This window comes from Accipiter gentilis, chromosome 10 (assembly GCF_929443795.1).
Source record: "Accipiter gentilis chromosome 10, bAccGen1.1, whole genome shotgun sequence".
Classification (NCBI taxonomy): Eukaryota; Metazoa; Chordata; class Aves; order Accipitriformes; family Accipitridae; genus Astur; species Astur gentilis.
Window position 1 is genome coordinate 33264527 of NC_064889.1, and position 21534 is coordinate 33286060.

Genomic DNA, 21534 nt, shown 5'->3' on the forward strand with positions numbered 1-21534 from the left:
CGCGGCCGGGGCGGGGCCTCGGGCCGCGCCGGCAACATGGCGGAGGCGGAAGGGGAGAGCCTGGAGTCGTGGCTCAGTGAGTACCCCGCGGTCCCCGTCCCCACCCCCGGCCCTCAGCACCGCTCTCCTCAGCACCGGGGGCCCCTCAGCCTTCCCGGCCGGGGCCCCTCAGCCCCGCTCCCTTCGGCCTGGTGCACCCCCACACACACACACTCCCCCCCACCCCCGCCGCCTCAGGCCCCCTCAGCCCCGGGCCCTTCCCATCGCCTCACCGCAGCTCTCCTCCCGCCCTTCCCCGCCGCCCCCCTCAGCGAGGCGGGGGACACTGAGCTGGCCGGGGCCGTGAGGGGAGGCTGGTGAGGGGGGTGTGAGCACCCTGGGGACGGTCCCCCGGGGCAGAGACCTCCGCCTGCGCGGGGATGCGGCCTCCCGGGGGAGGGGAAGGGCTGAGGCCCCCCCCCCCCCCCCCCCCATCTTGCCGGTGCTCACGGCCACCGACTCGCCCGCTCTGGTGTCCAGCGTCCTCGGCGCGACAGCATCGGCGAAGGAGAGATGCAGAACTGTGGCTGTAGGGGCACAGCAGCGGTTTGGGTCCGGTCATCGATTTGCTTGTTGGGAGGCGTGAGGAGTGGGCAGGTTTGTTGCTCACCTTGCTCGGCACCTGCAAGGCTGTTGCTTTTCTTTTGACCTAAAGGTTCATGGTACGTGTCTGTCCCTGCTGCCTCGTCTTCTCTCACCTGGATTTTGGTCAGCTAAGTCTACAGCCTGTTTGTGAGGTTGAGAACTGTAGGGATTTCCCAAATAAATTGTATTCATGTGTTATACAACCGTGATTTTCAAGCAGACAAATTCTGCTTTATGCCTAGCTGCAGTTTCAGGGTAGGAGTTATGGATGCCCATTTCATACAGACTGGAATATTTAAAAATCCTTTGTCAAGATAAGGTATTTTGTATCACAGAATCTTAAACATTAGAGACAGGGGCAGGGGGGAACCAAAAAAACATGGCTTGTTCACCCACAGCACTTGGTGAGTATCTCCTCATTATCTGTCTGTCAGTGCTGCCCGTGAGTTGGCTGGCTTTTTGGCTGTTGGCTGTACAGAACCTAGCACTGCAGGATCCCGACCCAGCACCAGCGGATCAGGAGGTGATTCTTGAATGAATCAGTCATAACAGTAATTGTTTTTCAGATATTCCACACACAGGGATTCCTGCTGCTGTCCATGGGAGGTTATCCTGCATGTCACTAGCTTGTTGTCTAGATTTTCTTCTTTTTTTAATAGTTATTTGTTTGATTACAGCAGTGAGTGAAGTTCCCAACTAGTCGGGCACTAGGCAAACAGCAGAAGATAAATACCTTAAAGTATAAAACCTGTACACTTTTGGAGTTATCCTTCCATAAACAAGATTAAATAATTCTTGTTCTTTCTTGGTATTTTTATATAAAATTCAAACACATACATGGTATCGTCACCTGTTATAGGAGTTACTGGCTAAATGATGTTTTCAGCTCTTCTCATTCTAGATCAATCCGTTCTGTCCCCTTACCATTTTTGCTCCTCCTCTGAACTCCCACAGTTTGTCAATATCTTTTATTGTAGCCAGTGAGACACATGAAGAAACACCCACATCCCTTCCTTTTAATCTTTCTCTGAGGAGAACTGACTCACCAAGTTCAGTTTGTGTGTGAAAATATCTCTAGTAGGAAGAATATTTTAGGTTGTATAGCCTGGAGAGCTTCCTGACTGTTTGTTTCATGGGGTTATTTTTTAATTGTGGAAGTTAAGAGAGAAGTTATCTCTCCTTGGCCAAGCATTCGGATATTCAGCACCAGAGAACATATGCTAAAGGGTAGTGTTGCAAAGGCCTTACTCACTCTAAGAAATATTGCAGTGAGCCTGATTGCAGAGGTATACACATTTTTCAAGGCTTGAGTGTTGCTCTCATTTAAGAGGGTGCATTTATGCCAGGTCACTGCTACAGTGATTTGTGCTGGTGTGATTATATCGCTCCTCCCATTGTAGGGGAGCGCGGAGCATTTAGTGTACGTAAATTACTGGAGGAGTCATGCAAACCAGGAAGGCAGAGTGCAAAGGCTGGTGCATCTGAGTGCTTTCACCAGGCCTCCTGAGGTTTTTTTTCTTGTAACCATCACAAATCTGTTCTGTGTCTAATGCTAACCTTGAGGGTGTGCACCTGCTGTGCCCTTACTAAAGGGAAGGGCCAGAATTGCTCAGCAGCACAACCAACTTCCCAGTCACAGGAAGATGGAAAATTTCTTATTGCCAATGATTTTTATTTTTTTTCTGTACTGGTGGTATGCAGCCTTCCACGCTGCCTTGTCTCTGTCATCAGGTGGAGTCATAGACCCATGAAGTAACATCATCCTCGTGTCCTAATGCTGCAGCAAGATCTGCACTTCAGCCAGTGATGATGTAGCATCTTCATGTCTCCTGCCTCATTTCAGGCAGCTGGGATGAGAAAAGGTGATCCTTTCTGTTCTCTCCCTGCTGGCCAGCTCTTCTTCTGCACTTGGCTGAAATAGAAGAGGAGGTTAGAAATAATGTCAGTTGTACAAACACAGCTGGATCCTTTGACTTTAGCGCTGCCTTTTCTGCTGCATCCAAAAGGAAGTTTATTGTATCCCATTCATGTCAGGCTTAGGCAACGTCCAGGTATGTAATAGATGCAGACAGATAAAAAATTATGATTGTCTTTGTTTTTTCCTTGTATTGTCATGGGTCAGCATTCTGCTTCTCCTTCCAGGGATACAAACAGTATCCAACTGTTAAGACTTGACATGCCTGGGTTGGAGATTAACAATTCATATGCTAAGCCTGATCTGGGGAAACCCTTTGTTGGGATGGCTTTTGTCTCACTTCAATAGAGAAGTAAACCCAAGAAAATATGAGCATTCATTACCAGTCAGTTAATGTTCTGTGGTTCTCTGCATTCCAACATTGTTTCTCTACAGAGAAAATAAGCACCTTTGTTTCATATCTAATGATGCATCTGAATGTTGACTCATTAGTGTTTCAGGGCAACTGAGGGCGGAATGGCTCTGATGCTTAGGTCGAGCATGAAGCAACTTTATATGTCCTAAGTACAGCGGTGTCTGAAAGCTAAGGCAGAGATGGTGGCAGGTCTGGGGTAGTGCTGAGACTTTTGTTCCCAGGTTGCCAATCACATTCACTTGGTTGCCAACGTGAAATGGGATTTTCAGGATGGGACCTGATGGACAAGCGTCTCTGAAACAAACTTTATAACGGGTACCAAATGGGCCTTTGTTGGCAGTTTCAACAGAGAAACCAAGGATTTGATATTCCAGAGCACCAAACTCTTCTTCCTGGAACAAATCCTTTCATGTAAGGGTTGAAGCATATTTATAAGGCAGTGCAGAGGAGCTTCCTGCCCACATTTTAAGCATTCTGCATAAAAATAGAGGATTTTAAGTTATGCCTTGATAGGCATGATGCAGCTTCACGTAGGGATGTCCTGAAAAGATTAGGCAAGGTAATTTAGCTTGTCTGGGATGCTGTGTTCATGTGGCTGTACTGAGATTGGTAATAAGTATTCATACACACCGTTGACTTGTGTCATGCAGACACATCAATCTCCAGAGCCAGGGCCGGACTTCTGATCAAGTTTATTAACTTTTATGAACTAGGATTTCACATGAAGATTTTATGAATGTTAGAAATAGGGAGTTTCTTCGTGTGGAACATAGCTTCCCTTCAGTAATCTCCCTCTCCTTCTGAGACTTTACTATCTTTATGTGAGAGCTTTTGGTGCAAAAAAATTAGATGAATCTGAATCCAGTCTGAGAGTGTGACATAATCCAGTGTCATTCCAAGAAATCTTTGGAGATATTTGGAACAGCTTTAAAAATAAAATTTGGCAAGGAAATGTTGGTTACGTTTTCCTGTTTGTACCAGATCTCTTTCCTAATTTCAGGATGTGCAACCAACAAGTAGTTCATTTAGTTGAGTGAATTTACTTGTTTGTACTCTTACTGTATTTATTAAATAAATTCCATTAACTCCAGCCAAGAACTGTATTTCTTTCATCTAGGCCTGCAGAGCAGCAGAGGTGCTTTGGAGCACCGAACCATGCACAATGTCATTTGACTTGCATGAAAAGACTTTAGATTGTTATAAGTCCACGGTTTCATGATGCTTCCAGGGTATTCAGCAGTTGTGAGTGGTAATAAGGTTTAAGTACCACATATGTTTTGAACAGTTGCTTGGCTCTGCAGCAGCTGCATTTTAAACTAAGCCTCCCTTGAAGCTCTTGAGTTCAAAAAAATAGCTTGGTAGCTTAGCTTGTACAACAAGATGTGATCCTACACTTGGTCCTCCCTGGCTGCTGCCTTTTGCTTATCTGGGGTCCCATGAAAGTCAGCAGTGGGCACAGAGATTCACCTCTGCAGATGCAATCCATGGAACAATTTACAAAATTGCTTTACAACTATCCTTCTGTGAGGAGGAAAATATGAGCAAACCTTGTAGGACTGCCACAGTAGGAGGACTATAGTGCCCTGTGACAGTGAGGTTTCAGAGTATATGTTTGACAGCTGTTTTTATCTGCCTCTGGAAAGGTAAAAGGATATGTTTTAATGATGACAAAAAAATGACACTTTGTAAATTAGCATGTGTTTATTTCGTTATGCCTCCCTCTATGATGAAAATACAGGGATGTGTGCTGGGTTTTTTCCTGTCCTTCATCCCCTGCTCTATACTATCTGGCTAAGCAATATTTTCTTTTCTGTATCTCTTTTCATTGTATTAAAATTTTGAGGAAGGCTTCTTAAATGCCAGCCCGAAGATATATAGCTACAGTGCATTATTTCTTCCCTTACAAGAAAGAAAAATCATCATGTCTGGTCATCTTGGCTGGAAAATTAGGTTAAAGCAGGAATCTTGTCTACTGTAAATTCAGTGCTCCATCAGAGTTAAGCAGAATACATGGAGAAGATGCATTGATAACAAAAAAAGATGCTGATAGCCTCACTATTCTGCAATCAGTACAATGAATGAAGCCCTGGTACCTGAGGGAGGATCCTTCAGGAGCCTAAAATAGCCCAGTCAGTAGAGCATCAGTCTCAGTTTGATCATATAGGATTTGAATTCCTGATTAGGTACAGGCCATGGTGTTTATTACTTGCAAGAACAACTCAATGTATAATGATAAAATTCAGTTCATAATTTCCAGGAGAAATGCTAAGGCATCTAACAAATCAGCTGGTACTCCAAAAACAAGTGTTAATGCTAAATGACATATTAAACATCTGATGTTCCAGCTCTTACTTATACAAAACTCCCAGGGAATACAAAAATAATCTCCTATGTAGAAAGTGTGAGGGTTTAGCCTTTAAGATGTTTAATGTTATAGCCAAATAGAAAAATATAGCATTTCAGGCAGAGGGAAACTGTGTGAACTCAAATATTTTATCTTGTACTCTCATTTAGAGTGTGGAAATAGCATGTTTCTAAGTTCTTGAGATTTGGCACCTGTTTTTTTGGAAAGCAGTGATTCTTGCTGGATATTTGGATGTCTCAACTTGGACACACCCTCTTCCCTGAGCAGACGTACCGTGTGTGAACTTCTTTCTCCTTTTTTTTATAGTTGGTAACAGATGTCAGACGCTTTTCTCTAGGAAATGCGTGACCTTTTATACTGTTTCTTTTGCTTGATTGGTAATATGTTCTCTTTCCCTTACCAAAGATAAAGCCACTAACCCATCTAACAGGCAAGAAGACTGGGAATACATCATCGGATTCTGTGACCAGATCAACAAAGAACTTGAAGGGTGAGTGTCCCAAACCGCTCTAGACTTAAAAAATTAACATTCACATTTTAAAATACATCATTTGATCATCAAACTCTCGTGTTTTCTGATACTGCAAGGACAACCTGTCTACAAAAGAAACAAGATGCTGCAAAGTGTGGTTTCTCTTTTGTGAAAGGCAGCATGGCTTATATACAGACTGAGCACTAGGAAAAAGGGAATTCTGAATCTGCCTCTAATGTCAGCTTCTGCAGATGCAGGGTTCTCATCTAGCCAAACTCAGTCTGTTCGTCAGTCTGTAAAATGGGGTTATAACTCTTAGTGCCTGACGGGGCTTCGTGTCTTTAAAATCTTCACAAGGCTTCACTGAGGAAACCTCCTGGGTCACAGCATTCCTGTGAGCTAGGGAAGAAGTGTTTTCTTCTGGAAAAAGGAAACTAATGCAAGAGAAATGAAGTGATTTCCTGGGCTGGGGACTGTACTGGGAGTTGTTTGGCCGCTCCCAAGCAGGAATCTGGAATTGCTGGCTCAGACTACCAGCCCTCACTTCCTTTTGTATGTGCAAACACCCAGGCTTATGAAGATGCACTGAGCTTTTCTTGTTAGCCTTTGTACACTGATGGAAAAATGAAAAGTACTAAATGGCATTCCCTTATAATTATGTGAAAGGAGTCTTGTTTAAACAGTAGAATTTGTGAAAGTCTGAAAATCCTTCAGCATGTTTGCCTGCTTTGTTTGTAATGGGGATCTGCTTTGTTTCAGGCCACAGATAGCCGTGAGACTTCTGGCTCATAAAATCCAGTCACCACAGGAATGGGAGGCAGTCCAGGCATTGACAGTAGGTAGTCCTTACCTCTCCTCTTACATCCAGTTATATATCACTTTATGTCATCTCCGTGGAGTCTAAGGGGGCACAGTGTGTGTCAGTGGGGTTACCTGGGGCTAGTTCTGGGGCTGAATGCCCTGATTCCCTTCTGCTAGGAGAGAGTGGGCAGTGAGAGGGAGCACAGTTACGTAACTGAAATGTCCAGATTGCTCATTAGCAATAGAGCAGTTGGAAAAAAACTCTGGTTTAGTTTTAGCTGCTTTCATTTGTTATTTTCAGGCAAGATTTGTGTTCATTGTTATGAGATCTGATGGTGAGGTAACTTAGACCCATACATACATGGCTGAGGGTGGGAGACTAGCCTGCTGTGATATGTCACCCCTAAAGATGGGAGATTCGTGCCTGTATTGCAGAGCAGGAATACGTGTCCCACTGATATGGGTCCTTCCATTCCCCTATAAGCAGAACACAGCTATGCTGTTATTGCAGAGTTTTGGTGTTGATTTCAGCCCCTGTTTTTATTACTTGGATGCAGGTGCTGGAAGCTTGTATGAAGAATTGTGGGAGAAGATTTCATAATGAAGTAGGGAAGTTTCGCTTTTTAAACGAGTTAATAAAAGTTGTGTCTCCAAAGGTTAGTCCCTGAGCCTTATGGCTGTATTTACTTTTTGTTTGGCCTCAATAAGCTGCAGGCAACATCCAAAATGTTTGCAGTGCTCTGTCTGGCTCATCGCATTTATTAGCCTATATTCAAGAGCACTTGTTAGCTAAGTTTTTGTTTGTTTGTTTGTTATGCTCTGCTTACTATTTTTCTCAGTAAGTTGTACTTATTTGCCATCAGTATATAGTCTCTGCACTGTTCCGATCCTTCGTGTAACTCAAGGGCTTCTAAAGCTTGGGCTGTGTTTTTTTTAAAAACAAACAAAACTCCAGCATTAGTGGAAGAGAAGTGTGATGCAGAAGTTGAAACAAGAGACTTGGCAACACACCTTAGAGTTCTAGTCCTCACTCTGCTGCCGACTTGCTGCGTAAAGAGTGCCTGGCTACGTCCCTCAATATTCATGATCAGTTTGATGTGGTGAAAAATAGACAGAGGTACCCCATGGCATGATTGATGCAGCAAAATATTCCCATATTCTTTCCCATAAGACAGGGGCGGTTATCTGTATTACTGTAATTTTTAACTAGCAAAATCCTGAAACCAACAGTATAGCTGCTTTTCCTTTTGCTGAAAATAATCACAAAGCTTCTCTTCACTGTTATTTCAAATATATTAGAGGAGCATTTTTTCCTCTTAATAAGATGTATCTTGGATCATCTTGGAACTTGGATTATACACCTTTTAATGCATATCACTGAACTTCCATTCTCTGGGTTTGGACTTCGTTTTTAAAAAGAAATTAAGAATGTGGAGAATTTACATCTTTTTTTCCTCTCATAGTACCTGGGAGACCGAGTCTCAGAGAAGGTGAAGACCAAAGTCATTGAATTGCTGTATAGCTGGACAGTGGCATTGCCAGAAGAGTCCAAAATCAAGGATGCCTACTACATGCTGAAGCGACAAGGTAGGAAGTCAGCTGCTCATTCATCCATTCTCTCCAGCCTGTGCTTTAAGCAGGAGTGTCACAAAATATACACCTTCTAGTTATATGGGCTCAAGGGAAGCTCTGAGGGGAGATAGAACAAGGGAGGAGATACCCTGAAAAGCTTCTCATTATATTTAAATGCCTTGGGCTGGGCTGGGTTGGCTTTTTTAACTAGAGTAGTTAAACACCTTGCAAATACTTTTGGTTTGGTTTGCAGGGCCTTTTTTGAGTTTTTCTAGAAGTAGCTATTAAATGATTTGAACAAGTCTAATTTAAAGTTAAATAAGAGCCTCCATGTAGTCTTTTGTGCTCTTTTCACTAGATCGCTTCACACTTGTGTCTTTAGTTCAGCTGATAAAATTTCTTGTGTAGGCACAGTGAAAAAAGCTCAGCTGAGAAGCATGCGGCTTCAACACAAGAAAAATTGGTTCCAGGAAAGCTCTTTAGTTGGAGCACAAATCTAAGGATTTGACAGTGGAACAAGCAGGGAGCTTAGCTCTTTCCCCACTCGTGGTTAGGAGTCTGCTCATCACCCTGTTTTGCACTGCTGTCTGCTTTCCTGCTCAGCTCATTTATACAAACGTCATGCCCTTGAATTTGCACAAAGCTGGGTTGTCTGCGACTGCACTTAGTGGTTTAACAGGTAAAGTGAAAGGGGGAAAGACAAATAGTGGAGAGCTATTGATTATACTAAGCTATTAGAGGAGAAATATGGACATGGCAATACATTTGCTGGGGTTTTGGCCTTTATCAAAGAAAACTTTGTTTTTACAGCTAGCATGCTCAGTGATTTCGATCCTGTATTGTTCATTGGAACAGTGTGCTAGTATCAATGGGCAGACTGACTGCCTGTTCGCTTTGATAGCAGCCTGTGAATAACTGGGTGCACTGCCTGGTGTGACTGCATGTGCAAACCCATGTGGGTTCCCTTTCTGCTTTCAGGGATCGTTATGTTTGATCCTGTGATTCCTGCAGACAGAACCCTGATTCCTTCTCCACCACCTCGTCCCAAAAACCCTGTGTTTGATGATGAGGAGAAATCCAAGGTACAGTGAAGATGCGTATCATCATCACTAATGAAAAGTGATTACTCAATGCACATTTAGAATAAGGAAGTAAAGTATACTAATTCAGCTTTTAATTTTTGGGGTGGTGGTGTGTATTTTCACATAACTCATTGCTTTGTCCACCTACCTAACTTGAAGTTCCAGTTAAGGCCTTGTCTGTGTTACCATTATGAGGTTGTTCCTCGTTAAAGTGCCATCCTGCAGTAGTACTAGAAGGCAGAGAACATTTCACGCACACGACCAGAAATGATGTATGCGAGGAATGCTTATCTAGTGTCAGATAGATCTGTCTCCGAGATTTCACACTATATGTCCTGTGTAGAAGCAAGAATGCAGCAACTCGCATAAAATAATAAACCATAAATGACTCCTGCTGAAGTCACTGTAACTATGAAAGCACTGTAAGCTTTTTAATAGTGGGCTGTATCTCTTTTCCCATGAATTCTTCACTTAGATTCCTTTCACTGCTTCCCTTTGCCAAGGGTCTTTATTTGTTTCCTGAATATCCTCTTCCCATCTTACAGCTTCTAGCCAAACTGCTGAAAAGCAAAAACCCAGATGATTTACAAGAGGCCAACAAGCTTATAAAATCCATGGTAAAAGAGGTAAGAAATTCCTGTGGGTTTGGTCCCAGTCAGCAGTCTGCTTTCAAGTTTTTAAGCAATTTGACTTCAAAATGGTGGAGAGCTTTAGGATCAGGTCAGTGCCAGAATCTGGGGTTTTCAGGCTCTGGGAGCATTGTATTAGTACATTCCTTAGTTAAGTTGTGGGGACTGAATGAGACTGACCATCAGTGACATCCAGCCTTTTACTATTTTTTTAAAACTGCTAACAGTGCTAATTTGCATCTAGTCCCTGTGGTTGCTGCCATAAAGGGGATGCCATCTGATGACTTAGAAGGGCTCTGTGTGATATGAACGTGGTGTAATTTTGACTCCAGCTTGCAACTGGGAGATGTTTGTATCACAAAAATGTCTACAGTTGGTGTCTCTGGTGGAGGACAGGGCACGAAGGGGTAAGGATTGAATGACCCTTGTTGTAATTAACTATGTTCCCATCACTCAAGATGGTATTTCATGTCAGGGTTTAGTGGGAGCATTGCAGTACCACCCTTGGATACTGAGGACTGAGTCACTGGACTGGGTCTTCTCACAAGCAGGCTTCATGGAAACACCTTCCTGTTTGTAGAGCTGTAATGCACCCACCCATGGCAGTCATTAGAAACTCTGGAGTCCAGGAAATGACTCACTGTGATTCTGGTAAAAAAAAAAAAAAAAAAAAAAGGATAGCTTCTAGACTGAAAAGGATATATAGGTTACTGAAATGTTTCCATTCAAGCTCCTCTTGTCCTCAGGGCAGACTCTCCTACATCTTTAGTTGGAATCTCAAGTCAGAGTTGGGTGGACATTTTCTACCAGAGAGTGCTTGTTGTTCCTAGTAAATGTTTTGCTTCAAACACATCTGTTTCATAAAATGGCATCAAGTGACACTGACACACACAAAAAAAATCTTCTGAAAAGGTCAGAAGGGAACTGTGGGGAACTTCTCTATTTTTAGTGGTATAATTATACATTAAAGTCTATTTAATGAGATTTTTTTGAAATATGGGGGTTTCTGTCATTTCAGAATGGTGGTGAAAAGATAATAAAACTTCACATGAATGGAGAGGCTTTTTGGTTGGGTTTTTTTTTCCTAGCTTAAGCTTAAAGAGACATCATTTGACATGATTTACAGATAATACCTGCTGTTGTGATACTGTTGACCTTTACAGGCAAACTCACTTTTTATGTCTGTTTTAAACCCTGAAGGATGAGGCTCGGATTCAAAAAGTGACAAAACGCATGCACACGCTGGAGGAAGTGAATAACAATGTGAAGCTGCTGAATGAGATGTTGGTTCATTACAGCAAAGAGGACTCATCAGAGGCAGATAGGGAGCTCATGAAGGTGGGTCTGAGCTGCTCCTCCTTGCTAGAAATCCTGGAGTCAGTCCTTTCTTCTTACAGACTGAGTTTTGCAGAGAATTACAAACAGTGCAGTAAAATGGAGAGCAATGGCAAGAAACAAGAGCAGTTGTGGGAAACAGCAGGAAAGAAAATAACCATGTTTTTAACGCCTTTCACCAAAGGATTCCGTGGGCAATAGCTCAGTTTTGCACATGCTTGAAGTGAGGTACAGCTGTTCTCCAAAGCTGCAGCGTGGCAGAATCGAGAAGCTGCAGTTTGTAATTCTTGCTCCTATTAGGACATATTGATTGTAGATTATAACTGTCCCTTACAGCACTGTGGATGGATAAACTAAAGGCTGAATGGGGCAGAAAATAGGTCCTCCCCTTCAAAGGAAGAATTTTAGCTGGTGTTATAAGGTTGGGAGAACATCAAGAACATAAAAATCAAAACAGCCACCAGGGATGGTTGGGTAGGCCCAGGGCCTTGAAGACTTGCACTTTATCTAATTAAAAAAAGTTAAATCTACTCATTTTTAACAACAAGTTCCTGAAACAATAGTAAGAAGCTTAAGAAACTGGTTTGTTTCTTTGAAACGTTTCTTTCTTGCCACCTTTCTTCCATGTAGTTGCAGGCTCTCTTATGTAGTGGTTGTAGCACAATTGAAGCATAATTGTTGAAGCACAATTCTGCTCTTCCTTGGGCTTTTAGGGACTACTGTAATACAAAGAACTTTTGGACTAGATATCTTTTGGACTAGAGCTGGCCATAAGTGCTGATGTGAGGGAGGACTGAGAGATGTTGTGTTGAAAATGCAGGTTGTGTTTAGACTCCCAGGCTAATGTAATGCTTCACAGCCCTGTAAATAGGGCAGGGACAGGGGATCTTGGTTGTCCAGCCACACTGGCACATTCAACACAGGGAGACTGGTTTCTCTGTTCTGGACTTTCCAGTGCATGGCTGGAGAGTCACTCTATGCTGACTGGGATTGCTGACAGTGGCTCCTGGCTGATGAAACCCTTTGTCCTAATCTGTCTTCCTAGGAGCTCTATGAAAGGTGTGAAACCAAAAGACGGACATTATTCAAGCTGGCCAGTGAGACAGAGGATAATGACAGCAGTTTGGGTAAACTAAGCTACACTTCTTTTTTAATTGCTTTTGCAACCTGTGACTGTGCAAGAGTTCAGCAAGGGAACGACTGCTGTAAAGATGCCTCTTCACTGTGGATGCACTTTGCTTTGTGCAAGCAGATAAAAGACAAGAGCCTTGCCTCTTCATGCTTATAATTTAAATTCAGGCAAGGACTTGACAGTAGAGTTGGTGGTTAGGGAGGCTAGGGGCAATAATGGGGGACAGCTGCTGCTTTGGAAGGGGAGGGGAGTTGCTGTGGGGAGCAAAGCCTTGGACTCATTTTTCCATTGTTACTGTAATGTGCATGGACCTAGAAAAGTCAGGGTATTGCTTAGAGAAGAATGGCAAAGACAGAGTAATGGAGCTTATAGCCAAATAATGATGTTTTTTCTTGCTGATTATTTAGTTGATAATTGAGTAATCTCAGCATTAGCGGGAGCAACATGACTAAAGTCTTGGAGGTCATTTTTGTCTCTCTTGCATGTAGGGGATATTCTGCAGGCCAGTGACAATTTATCCCGTGTGATAAATTCCTATAAAAAAATAATAGAGGGGCAAGTGATCAATGGTGAAGTGGATCTCCCTGTGATGTCTGTAGTGGAAGGTGAGTTCCTGGGAAGCCAACTGGGTATTTTTTGAATCCTGCAATTCTAAGTCTTTTGGACAGGGTTTCCTATTAATTGTGGTAAACTAGGCTATTGATGCTTCTTGTGGCCAACAGTTTGTGAATCAGAGGGGGACAGGACAGCTCCTTAGCAGTGGATAAACAATCTTGGACATGAGCAACAGTGCTGCAGCTTTGCATTTACTATTGGTCGTTCCATATTATTGAAACCTTCGATAACATCAGTAGCAAACCTGCACCTGAACAGTTTGGGTGACTGGAAGTTCTCATACATTTTCCTCTCCACATTTGTCCTGTTTCTTAATGGTGACACGTAAGAAGATGATTTTATCAAAAGGACAAGAGCAGAAGACTGGGAGGCAGGCCAGGGGTCCTGTTCCTGGCCTTGCCAGCAATTCCATTTGTGAATTTAGGCCAGTTGCCCACTTCACACTTCAGCTTCACCATTGAAAGCTCTGGACATGTGTGTGACAGAATTACCATTTGGGAGTCACTTAAACATTTTTCGAGAACAGTAGAGGAATGAATAATACTGCCTGAGAGCAACTTATTGGGACAAGACTATTCTAAATACGAAGGTCCAGACAGTATGAATTTTCCTCAGCTCTCTAGCTCTCTGGTAGCCTTTGTTTATTGTAATTCTGTAGCATTTCCCAAAGCCTCATCTGAGCTCAAAAGATTTTGAAAAGATTATGAATTGTGCTACAGGATGCACTGGGGAAGGAGCAGTGGTTGGAGCGGGTGTTGCTTTTCATATAGAAATTTCCTAAGTATCTGGGTTGATTTAAGTAGCTTGTGGACAACAAATGGTTAGGTGGAAAGCATGTGGGCTTTCTCTGTTATAAAGAGCCATAAGCCATGAGTAAATGAGGATCTGTGTTATCTAAACCATCTCTCTGATAATTTCTTCTGTACATTGGGTTTGCTCTGAGCCTTTTGCCTTCTTTCCTAGTAGTGCTCTTCTCCTGTCCGCTGCAGGGGGTAACTCCACAAGTAATCTCAACACCCTCATTGACCTTGCTGGATTGGATGTCACTCCGCCACCTCCAATGCCACCTACCACCCTGACGCCAGCCCCCACGGTAGCCCCAGCCCCAGCAGAAATCCCCATTCTCCCGCCGCCTCCCCAGACGTCTGCACAGTTGCGGAGCAGTTCCTCTAGCCAAGTGGAAGCCACACCCGCTCAGCAGAGCAGCACAGCTAACTCCCTCTCCTTGCTGGATGAGGAGCTTCTGTGCTTAGGTAAGACACTGAGGGGCCCAGAAAAGGGCTACTCAGTCCATGCCTAACAAAGATTGCTTTCTTCCTTCAGCGTGAGTGTGAGGGCTGGCTGTGTATGTGGCATGCCTAAAAGGAGCATGAGATGCCTTTGGTTTCTAGAGAAGTCCAGGGGACACTCCCTTACATCACCCTGAGTGTAAGACCTGGTCAGTGAGTCAGTATTAAAAACTCTGATCTTCCCAGAGTAGGCTGCAAGTGAAATAACTGTTGAGTGTAATTGCAGTCTGATCTCTGTACATGTTTGGATATGCTGGACATGCTGGCTGCAGTTTGGTACAAGTTTCACCCCTGACTTTGCAGCTGTGCTAAAGAGCAAGGTGCCTTAGAGGGGTTGCATATAGGAGCCTGCAGAGTGCCTGCCTGTGGAGCCCAGATGTGAACAGCAGAAGACACTGCAAATCAGGAAGGGTTAGAAGAGCTGTGTGCAAGGGGTGACTGTCAGCTACTGGTGCTGTCTGTCTCTTTTCCTCATCATAGACTTGCAGCCCATTTCAGTCTTCCATCAGGTTCTTGGGCTCTGGCAGAGCTGAATCAAATGGTTTGATGGTACTGAAACAATTGCCAAGGGGTGACACCTAACTCATTTTCTCCTCCAGTCACCTTCTTGTTATTTTTCCTTTCAGGCCTGAATGACCCAGCTCCTGCAGCAGTGAAGGAGACCTCAGAAAACAACCAATGGAGCATGTTTGAGGTACAAAGGAGGGTCTCGGGGGAAGGGGAGAGAGAGGTTGTCATTGTGGGAGGTCTCAGGACACACTCTGTCACCTTGGAGAAACAAGTGATCACACATACAGGCAGAAGGGCAGCTGTTCTGAGGGGAAGTCTGGCTTAGCCCTATACTCTGGAATAGCTGTGTCTAAACAGAGTAGATATCCCTGAACCTGGCTTTCTCAGTTTCCCATCTGTCCCCCATGATGTTAGCGCTTCCTTTGCTTAAATTACAGATCAGATGTAGTCCTGACATAGGCCACAGACTTTGCTGCTTGCCACCCAGCACCTGTTTTTGCGGTAAATCTATCTCCCTCTGTAACAGTGCCATATCTACAACAGGGGGTAGCAGTGAGTTAGAGCATCTACTTGTCCTCTCTTTCAGAATGACCAGTTGGACCTGGATTTCTTTAATCCGAAGATGGTGACTGTTGCTTGCAACCCTGCAGGGAATCCTCTCCTCCATCACACATCACAGACCACGTGTGGAACATCAGTGACGCTGCCCTCTGCTTTCACAGCCTCTCAGACTGCTCCCAGCATCCCAGCACCAAACTCAGCACCATTTGTATTCTCTGCTGGACCGGCTGCCCCTTCGGGGCCTCCTAAGACTATTGCAGCTGCTCCTGGGTACTTCAGCTCATCTGTGGGGAGCAATATGTCACATAAGATGGATGCATTGGGACAACTCCTTGAAGAAGCCAAAGGGTAAGTAAAAGTCCTGGACTTTGCTTTGTCTCTGCAGTTAGAAAGCCAAGGTTGCTGCATTGTCAGGTTCAGAGGCAGGCTTTCAGCTCTCTGGTTTGGTAGGAATGTGTGATTGGGATTTCTCTTCTCAGAGGGTTTAAGCTTACAAACTAATACAAGGGTCCCACCTCTGGGAGGGAAAGGCAGGCACTGCTATGTAGAGCACAACAGCTGTACTCTTGCCCGATACCAATGCACGGTGTAAAGTTGAACGGGCTGCTAAGGTACAGAGACCTTTGCCCATCTTAGCCTTGCCCATCTTTGCCAAAGTGGGACTCTGCTTTCTTCTTGACTTAGAGAAGTAATGCCTAAGCCTACCACCACCACTTTCCTCGTAGCTCCGAGCCACTGCTTTGTCCTTGTGATCTGCTGTTATCTTGGGTTTGCAGTGAAATGCCTGCTCCACTTTCAGCTGAGTTTCCCATTTTTTTTTCTGTTTCTCTTCCAGGACTGCCACCCAAGGCATGGCGACACCCTCTGTGTTCCCTGGGGTTACTATGCCAACCACTGTCACCTCTGCCCCATTAATAGCACCTGCAGGGCTGCCAGCCACTGCCCCTGGAGCCCCTCCGATTTCTTTCCCAAGCAGCTGCGCTGCTGGCTCAGGAAGTCCTCTCTTCCAGCCGGCATCATTCCAGCAGCAAGGCAGTCCCATGAAAGCACCTGAAATTTCTTTGGCCAATGTCCACGTTCCCTTGGAATCCATTAAACCCAGTGAGTATCTCAGGTTTTTCACCTTTCTCTGAACATTTTTTAAAAGCAAAGCTTATGAAGTAGAGAGAAAGGATGAGATGTCCCAGCAGAACAGTCAGATTGCCTAATGCTGCTGCAGATCGTCTTCTGCAGCATAAACCTGCATTCCTCTCCCCTTTTCTCTCTGCGGTAGGCAGTGCCCTCCCGGTGACAGCCTATGACAAGAATGGCTTCCGAATCCTCTTGCACTTTGCCAGGGAGTGCCCGCCAGGAAGGTCAGATGTGCTAGTTGTGGTAGTCTCGATGCTGAACACGGCACCGCTTCCTGTGAAGAACATTGTGCTGCAGGCTGCTGTGCCAAAGGTAGGGATGCGTGGCTCAGACCCACAGTGACGTGAAACCATGCATTCGGGAAGGCCTGGGTGTGAACTCGGGGACTTGGACAGCCTGGTTCTACCTTTCTATAGGCTGTGCCGTGCCTGTTTCAAAAATGTAAAGGTGGTTGTCAGAGGCAGAAAACACTATATAGGATAAGTCAAGAACTACAGATAGAGTTTTTCTTGCTAAGATCAGTCAGCTGTGTCTATTCCTGAAGGTGGTCAGATAGCACAATGACAGGACTGTTACATGGATAGAGCCACCCTTGAGGTCTTTAGAATCAGAATTTCTAACAGACATCCTAAATCTGACAATATGTTCCATTCTAGTCTTACTGCACCTAGATCATTTTGGATGGCCAGGTTTGTGTTTTGAAAACTGGCCCAATCTCAGCTACAATCTGCCTACCGTCACAAAGATGTTCACATTAAAACCTCTGACACAAGAGCACATGGATAGGAAGGTGCTGTTCGTGTTCACCTGACCAGTGCTTTTACTCTGGGCTGACTTGCTGTCAGTCTACCTGTTCCAATCATGTTGTGCAAGCTGGGCTGGCCCTTGTTTCCTCATCCTCGCATGTGGATGGATTCTCTTCAGTTTGGATGTGTGCTGTTATCTCCCCAGCCTGTGCACGCATCTTTCATTGTCCCCAAGGTAGGAGATAATCCCTGAGGTTCCGCTTTCTTTTTCATTTGCAGTCCATGAAAGTGAAGTTACAGCCACCCTCTGGCACAGAGCTGTCTCCATTCAATCCCATCCAGCCACCTGCTGCCATCACCCAAGTCATGCTTCTGGCAAATCCTACGAAGGTGAGAGGGGCAGTGGGATTTATCCTGTCCTTGTCAGACAAATTTGATGTAAGCTGAATTGTACAGGGGGGTTGGACCAAACATTTGAGCAGATACAGCTATTTTTTCCTAACTTGCCCTCTAGAGGTGGTCGCTGCATAATGTTGGTGTTTCAGTTCAGGGCTAGAGGGAGGCTCTTCCCCATCAGACTTTGTCAGCAAGTTATGAGAAGGACCTGTACATTTCTCCCAGCAGAAGGGCAATGGTTGTATGAGGCTCAGCTATACAGTGTAGCAATCAGAGCTGTATCAGGAGCTTGTCTGACTCCCTTGTGCACTGGAAGTGCCTGGCTTTGGTGATAATTAGATTGATGTCAAATTAGCTGGTGCTGTAGAAATACTTCTTCTGTGTTGAGGCTATAGCCTGACAGACCTGAATGAACAGACGAATGTCAGATTGTGTCTGTTCCATTACTCTTTGAGGATGTACCTGTGACCAGTGAAACAACATGGTTAACACTTTCTTTACTGCTGATTGTGCTGTGAGCATCTGAGTAGCTGTTTCTCCTTGCTGTAGTTACTCATTTAAGTAGCCTGCTCCATAAAGCTCAAAGCTGTATGCTGAAGTAGTTTCTAATTATTTGAAAAATCTAGATGTTACTACTTGAGAATTACAGCAAAAGGGTCCTTAAAGTATCAGCGGAAAACTTTGAGATCCAAAAGGATAAATGTCAAAGCGGTTTAGTGGATTGTTGAAAAACTTTGGAGGTACATGGAGGGGCCCACATTGAAGGAGTGGTTCCATCTCCTGCTTACTGTTTTACTAGGAATTTTGTAGAGTAGGAACTGTTATATCTTCTTTCACATGATGAGGAATTTAATTTTGAAAATGTTGAACTATTCCAGCAGCATTCTTCAGGCTCACTGGAGAGCAGCTGAGCAATGGGTGCTGGCCACGTATGTGCAAACTAATATCACAGGTCATTCATGCTTTTCTCCTGCTGATCCATGCTAAGCAATAAAGCTTCTGTGGTATAAAAACTGTAAGGTAAATAACTCAGGTTTGCTAAACAGCTAAACTACTCCATGAAGTTAACCTTGGCCCTCTTCCCCCTGCTATGTGCAACAGAAAGTCTTCCACTCTCTGTAGAGCTCTAACAGTGAAATGTTTTGTTTGGGAGCAACTGGGGCTGTTCTCATGTTGCTCTTGGGTTTTGTCTTCCCTGCAGGAGAAAGTGAGGCTGAGGTACAGACTGACCTTCACACTGGGAGACCAGCCCAGCACAGAGGTTGGCGAAGTGGATCAGTTTCCCCCGGTAGAGCAGTGGGGGAATCTATGACCTTAGGACACTGCCAGAGACTCTGTGACAGGACCAGGAAAGGATCCCACAGGACTGGAATGAATGTGACGTGGGGAGGGACACACATGCTATCCACTGGTGATGTTCAGCTTTGTTTACATGTCCTGACCACTCTGCTTCTAGCTTTAGTCCAGAATGTTTTTGCCCCACATTGAAGGGGTCCTGGAACATTTACGCCAAGCATGAACTGAGTGGCAGCCAGTAACAGGCAGTGTTGGCTGCTTTTATCTTGACCTCTGGGTGAATCTGGTTCTATCTTCCACTCTATTAAACTTGAAGTTATTGTATTTTGAGGGGAGACCTGTCAGCAGAAGGGGATTTGGTTGGCTTGTTCCTGTCCTGCTGTCCAGAGATACCTACAGGCTGGTGGGGTAATGATGCCACCATGAGCTTCCTCAGTGCAGAGCCCTTACACATGCCCTCCCTCGGACTTTTCCCTCCTCAGTGCCAGACTGGAACCGCTAAGCATGTTGAGCAATAATGCTGGCTCCATGAGGGAATGCTTATTTTTTACACTGAAATGGCACTTAGCTCCCTTCCTCCCCCTCCGCTGCTTCATTCCCAATGGCCAACGTAAGGAGACCCTCACCCTGTGTTGTGTGACGCTGCTGTACCTTTAGTTATATTTATTTTATATTGCTAGCTGCCTCCCTGTTGTATCCATTTTGAGCAGCTGGGACTGAGTTTTATACGCAAATGGTTACACTGGTTATTTTTCTGCCTTCATTGCATTCCATAGTGTGGGGAAAAGAGGAAATGCGTAGCGAGGAGGTGAACCGGGCTGGAAAGGAGTGGTCAGTATTGGTGGAGGACAGCACCTGGAGCGCAGAAATGTCTTTACAATCACTAATCAGGTGCCGTGACTGAATCCAGGGATAAGGAGAGATGCCTCTCACGTCCCCTCATGCAGGCAGTATTATTATTGTAGTTGAATACTGTGTTTTACTGAGATGAGTACAATGACATACAAGATGTAAATAATAGAGCTATAGGATATCTAAATAGAAACAAGCAGACAGTGAAAGGAAAGAAGTCTCCACTGGGCTGTGATGATGCATGTGCTGGGTTTAATGCCATGTTTTATTTGTTCCCTGTATTAAGTGGCTAAGTGCAATTGTCCTCACAAGGGGGAAGGCAGTTTTGCTGGACATCAGTGTTCTGTGCTAACAGGGGGCAGAAAAGCTGATCCCTCTAGCTACAGTCTCACAGAAACTAGGTTTAAATCACCAAAACTGGATTCCAGCAGTCCCTTCCTTCTCCCTCTCGATTTCCAATCTCAAGCAGTGCCTCAGCTAGCTTTGAGACAGACTGTTTTAAATTAAGGGTTTTTTTAAACATCCATTGACAAAAGCACAGATAGGGCAGGTCATTGGACACTAAGCTCAACATTTCTAGCAGTGCTGTTGAGCAACAGCTGTTATCAAACCAAGAGTGGGAGCAGTCAGCAAAAGCACCGAGAAAATCAGTACACAGGAGACCCCTGCCTGTTGTAGGAAAACTCCAGAGGAGAACGTGCTGCTGGAATTAATGGCGGCTGTAAAACCCATTACTGCAAATGCAGCTTGGAGTTATTTGTAGTTGAATTTTCTTTACTGTGTTGCAAAGTAAAAATCACTAGAGGTTAAAAAACTCAGTGGATTCAAAGGCCTGAGGTCCTAATCAGAGGCACCGGGCAGTTGTAGAAGCCCCTGAAGGTGGCATCAAAGCTCGGCTGAGGAACTTGCTGTAAACTTCTGGTCTGAAGCTCATGAAGACCCCAGCCTTGTCAGCTCCCTAATGTAGAAGGCAGGTGAAAGGGATGGGTACGTTGTTTGGATCCTTGAACAATGCGGTTTTAAATCGATGGACTAGGATAAGGGACAAGGAGATAATTTTTTCTGCCTCAGACATGTTCTTGCCAGCACTTTAGAGCCAGTAGGCATGGGGGTAGTGCTTAGGTCACGGTAGTGTGTCCCGAGGAAGCAGGTTTCACTGCTTTAGATGCCTACACGTGAATCTCACTGTGACTTTGAGGAAGTCAGAAGAGCACAAGTGCTTTCTGCAGAATGGCTTTGTTCTCAGTGTTAACGGCAGCGTACTGCCTGCGCTGTACAGCCAAATGGAAAGATGCCATAGTCTTGCTGTGTGGAAATCCGTTGTTAAAAGCTTTGGAAATTAAACTATGAATGTTCCTTGTCTGTAGGGTGAGGTTCCTGCTTCATACCGAACAGCCGTAACTGTATATACATCTCAAATGCATTTGTTCTGCTGCATGTTAAATAAATCGTTTTCCCTACTTTGCTCTGTGGATAGCCCTTACTAACGACTGCTTGTGGAGTACGGTGCTGTTTCTGGAAATCCTAAAACTCCACCCGTCATCTCAAAACCATCTAAACTAAGCGAAAATGCAGAAGCTGCTGTTTTCTAAAAGTACAGTCGTTTACAAGATGGGCTTAATTTCAGTTCTGGTTATTAGAGGCAAAGTGACTGAAAAAGCCAAGGTAATGCCGCCATTGGTAATGAGGTTTACTTTACCAGGGGAGGGTTGCCAAGCCAAGTTAGAACAAGTGACCTTAACGTTTTGATGCAGCTCCTTCTTAAAAGTTACATTTACATTTTTTTGAAGTTACCT

General features: G+C 44.5%; 1 protein-coding gene across 5 annotated transcripts; it reads left to right on the plus strand.

Annotated features, from left to right (window-relative positions):
- Window positions 1–17: 17 nt before the first annotated feature.
- On the plus strand, window positions 18–21484 carry GGA3 (golgi associated, gamma adaptin ear containing, ARF binding protein 3). Of its 5 annotated transcripts, XM_049811754.1 has the most exons (18): window positions 29–76; window positions 520–636; window positions 5725–5809; window positions 6551–6626; window positions 7150–7248; window positions 8056–8179; window positions 9143–9246; window positions 9792–9872; window positions 11076–11213; window positions 12256–12337; window positions 12831–12947; window positions 13947–14210; window positions 14873–14940; window positions 15343–15665; window positions 16153–16418; window positions 16591–16760; window positions 17474–17584; window positions 18792–21484. In XM_049811754.1, the coding sequence occupies exons 5-18, from the start codon at window positions 7165–7167 to the stop codon at window positions 18900–18902; spliced, it is 2043 nt and encodes a 680-aa protein (XP_049667711.1). In that variant the 5' UTR covers window positions 29–76; window positions 520–636; window positions 5725–5809; window positions 6551–6626; window positions 7150–7164; the 3' UTR covers window positions 18903–21484. The 5 variants fall into 5 exon arrangements, with proteins under 5 accessions (XP_049667708.1, XP_049667711.1, XP_049667710.1 ...); XM_049811751.1 differs by lacking the exon at window positions 520–636 and having other exon boundaries at window positions 18–76; XM_049811753.1 differs by lacking the exon at window positions 29–76 and having other exon boundaries at window positions 109–636.
- Window positions 21485–21534: the final 50 nt, after the last annotated feature.

Bases quoted from the DNA above. Each gene is read 5' to 3' on its own strand.
- GGA3 (XM_049811751.1), top strand. From the start codon at position 37: ATGGCGGAGGCGGAAGGGGAGAGCCTGGAGTCGTGGCTCA. The intron at 6,627-7,149 runs GTAGGTAGTCCT...ACTTGGATGCAG, and splicing joins AGGCAGTCCAGGCATTGACA to GTGCTGGAAGCTTGTATGAA. The intron at 16,761-17,473 runs GTAGGGATGCGT...TTTCATTTGCAG, and splicing joins TGCAGGCTGCTGTGCCAAAG to TCCATGAAAGTGAAGTTACA.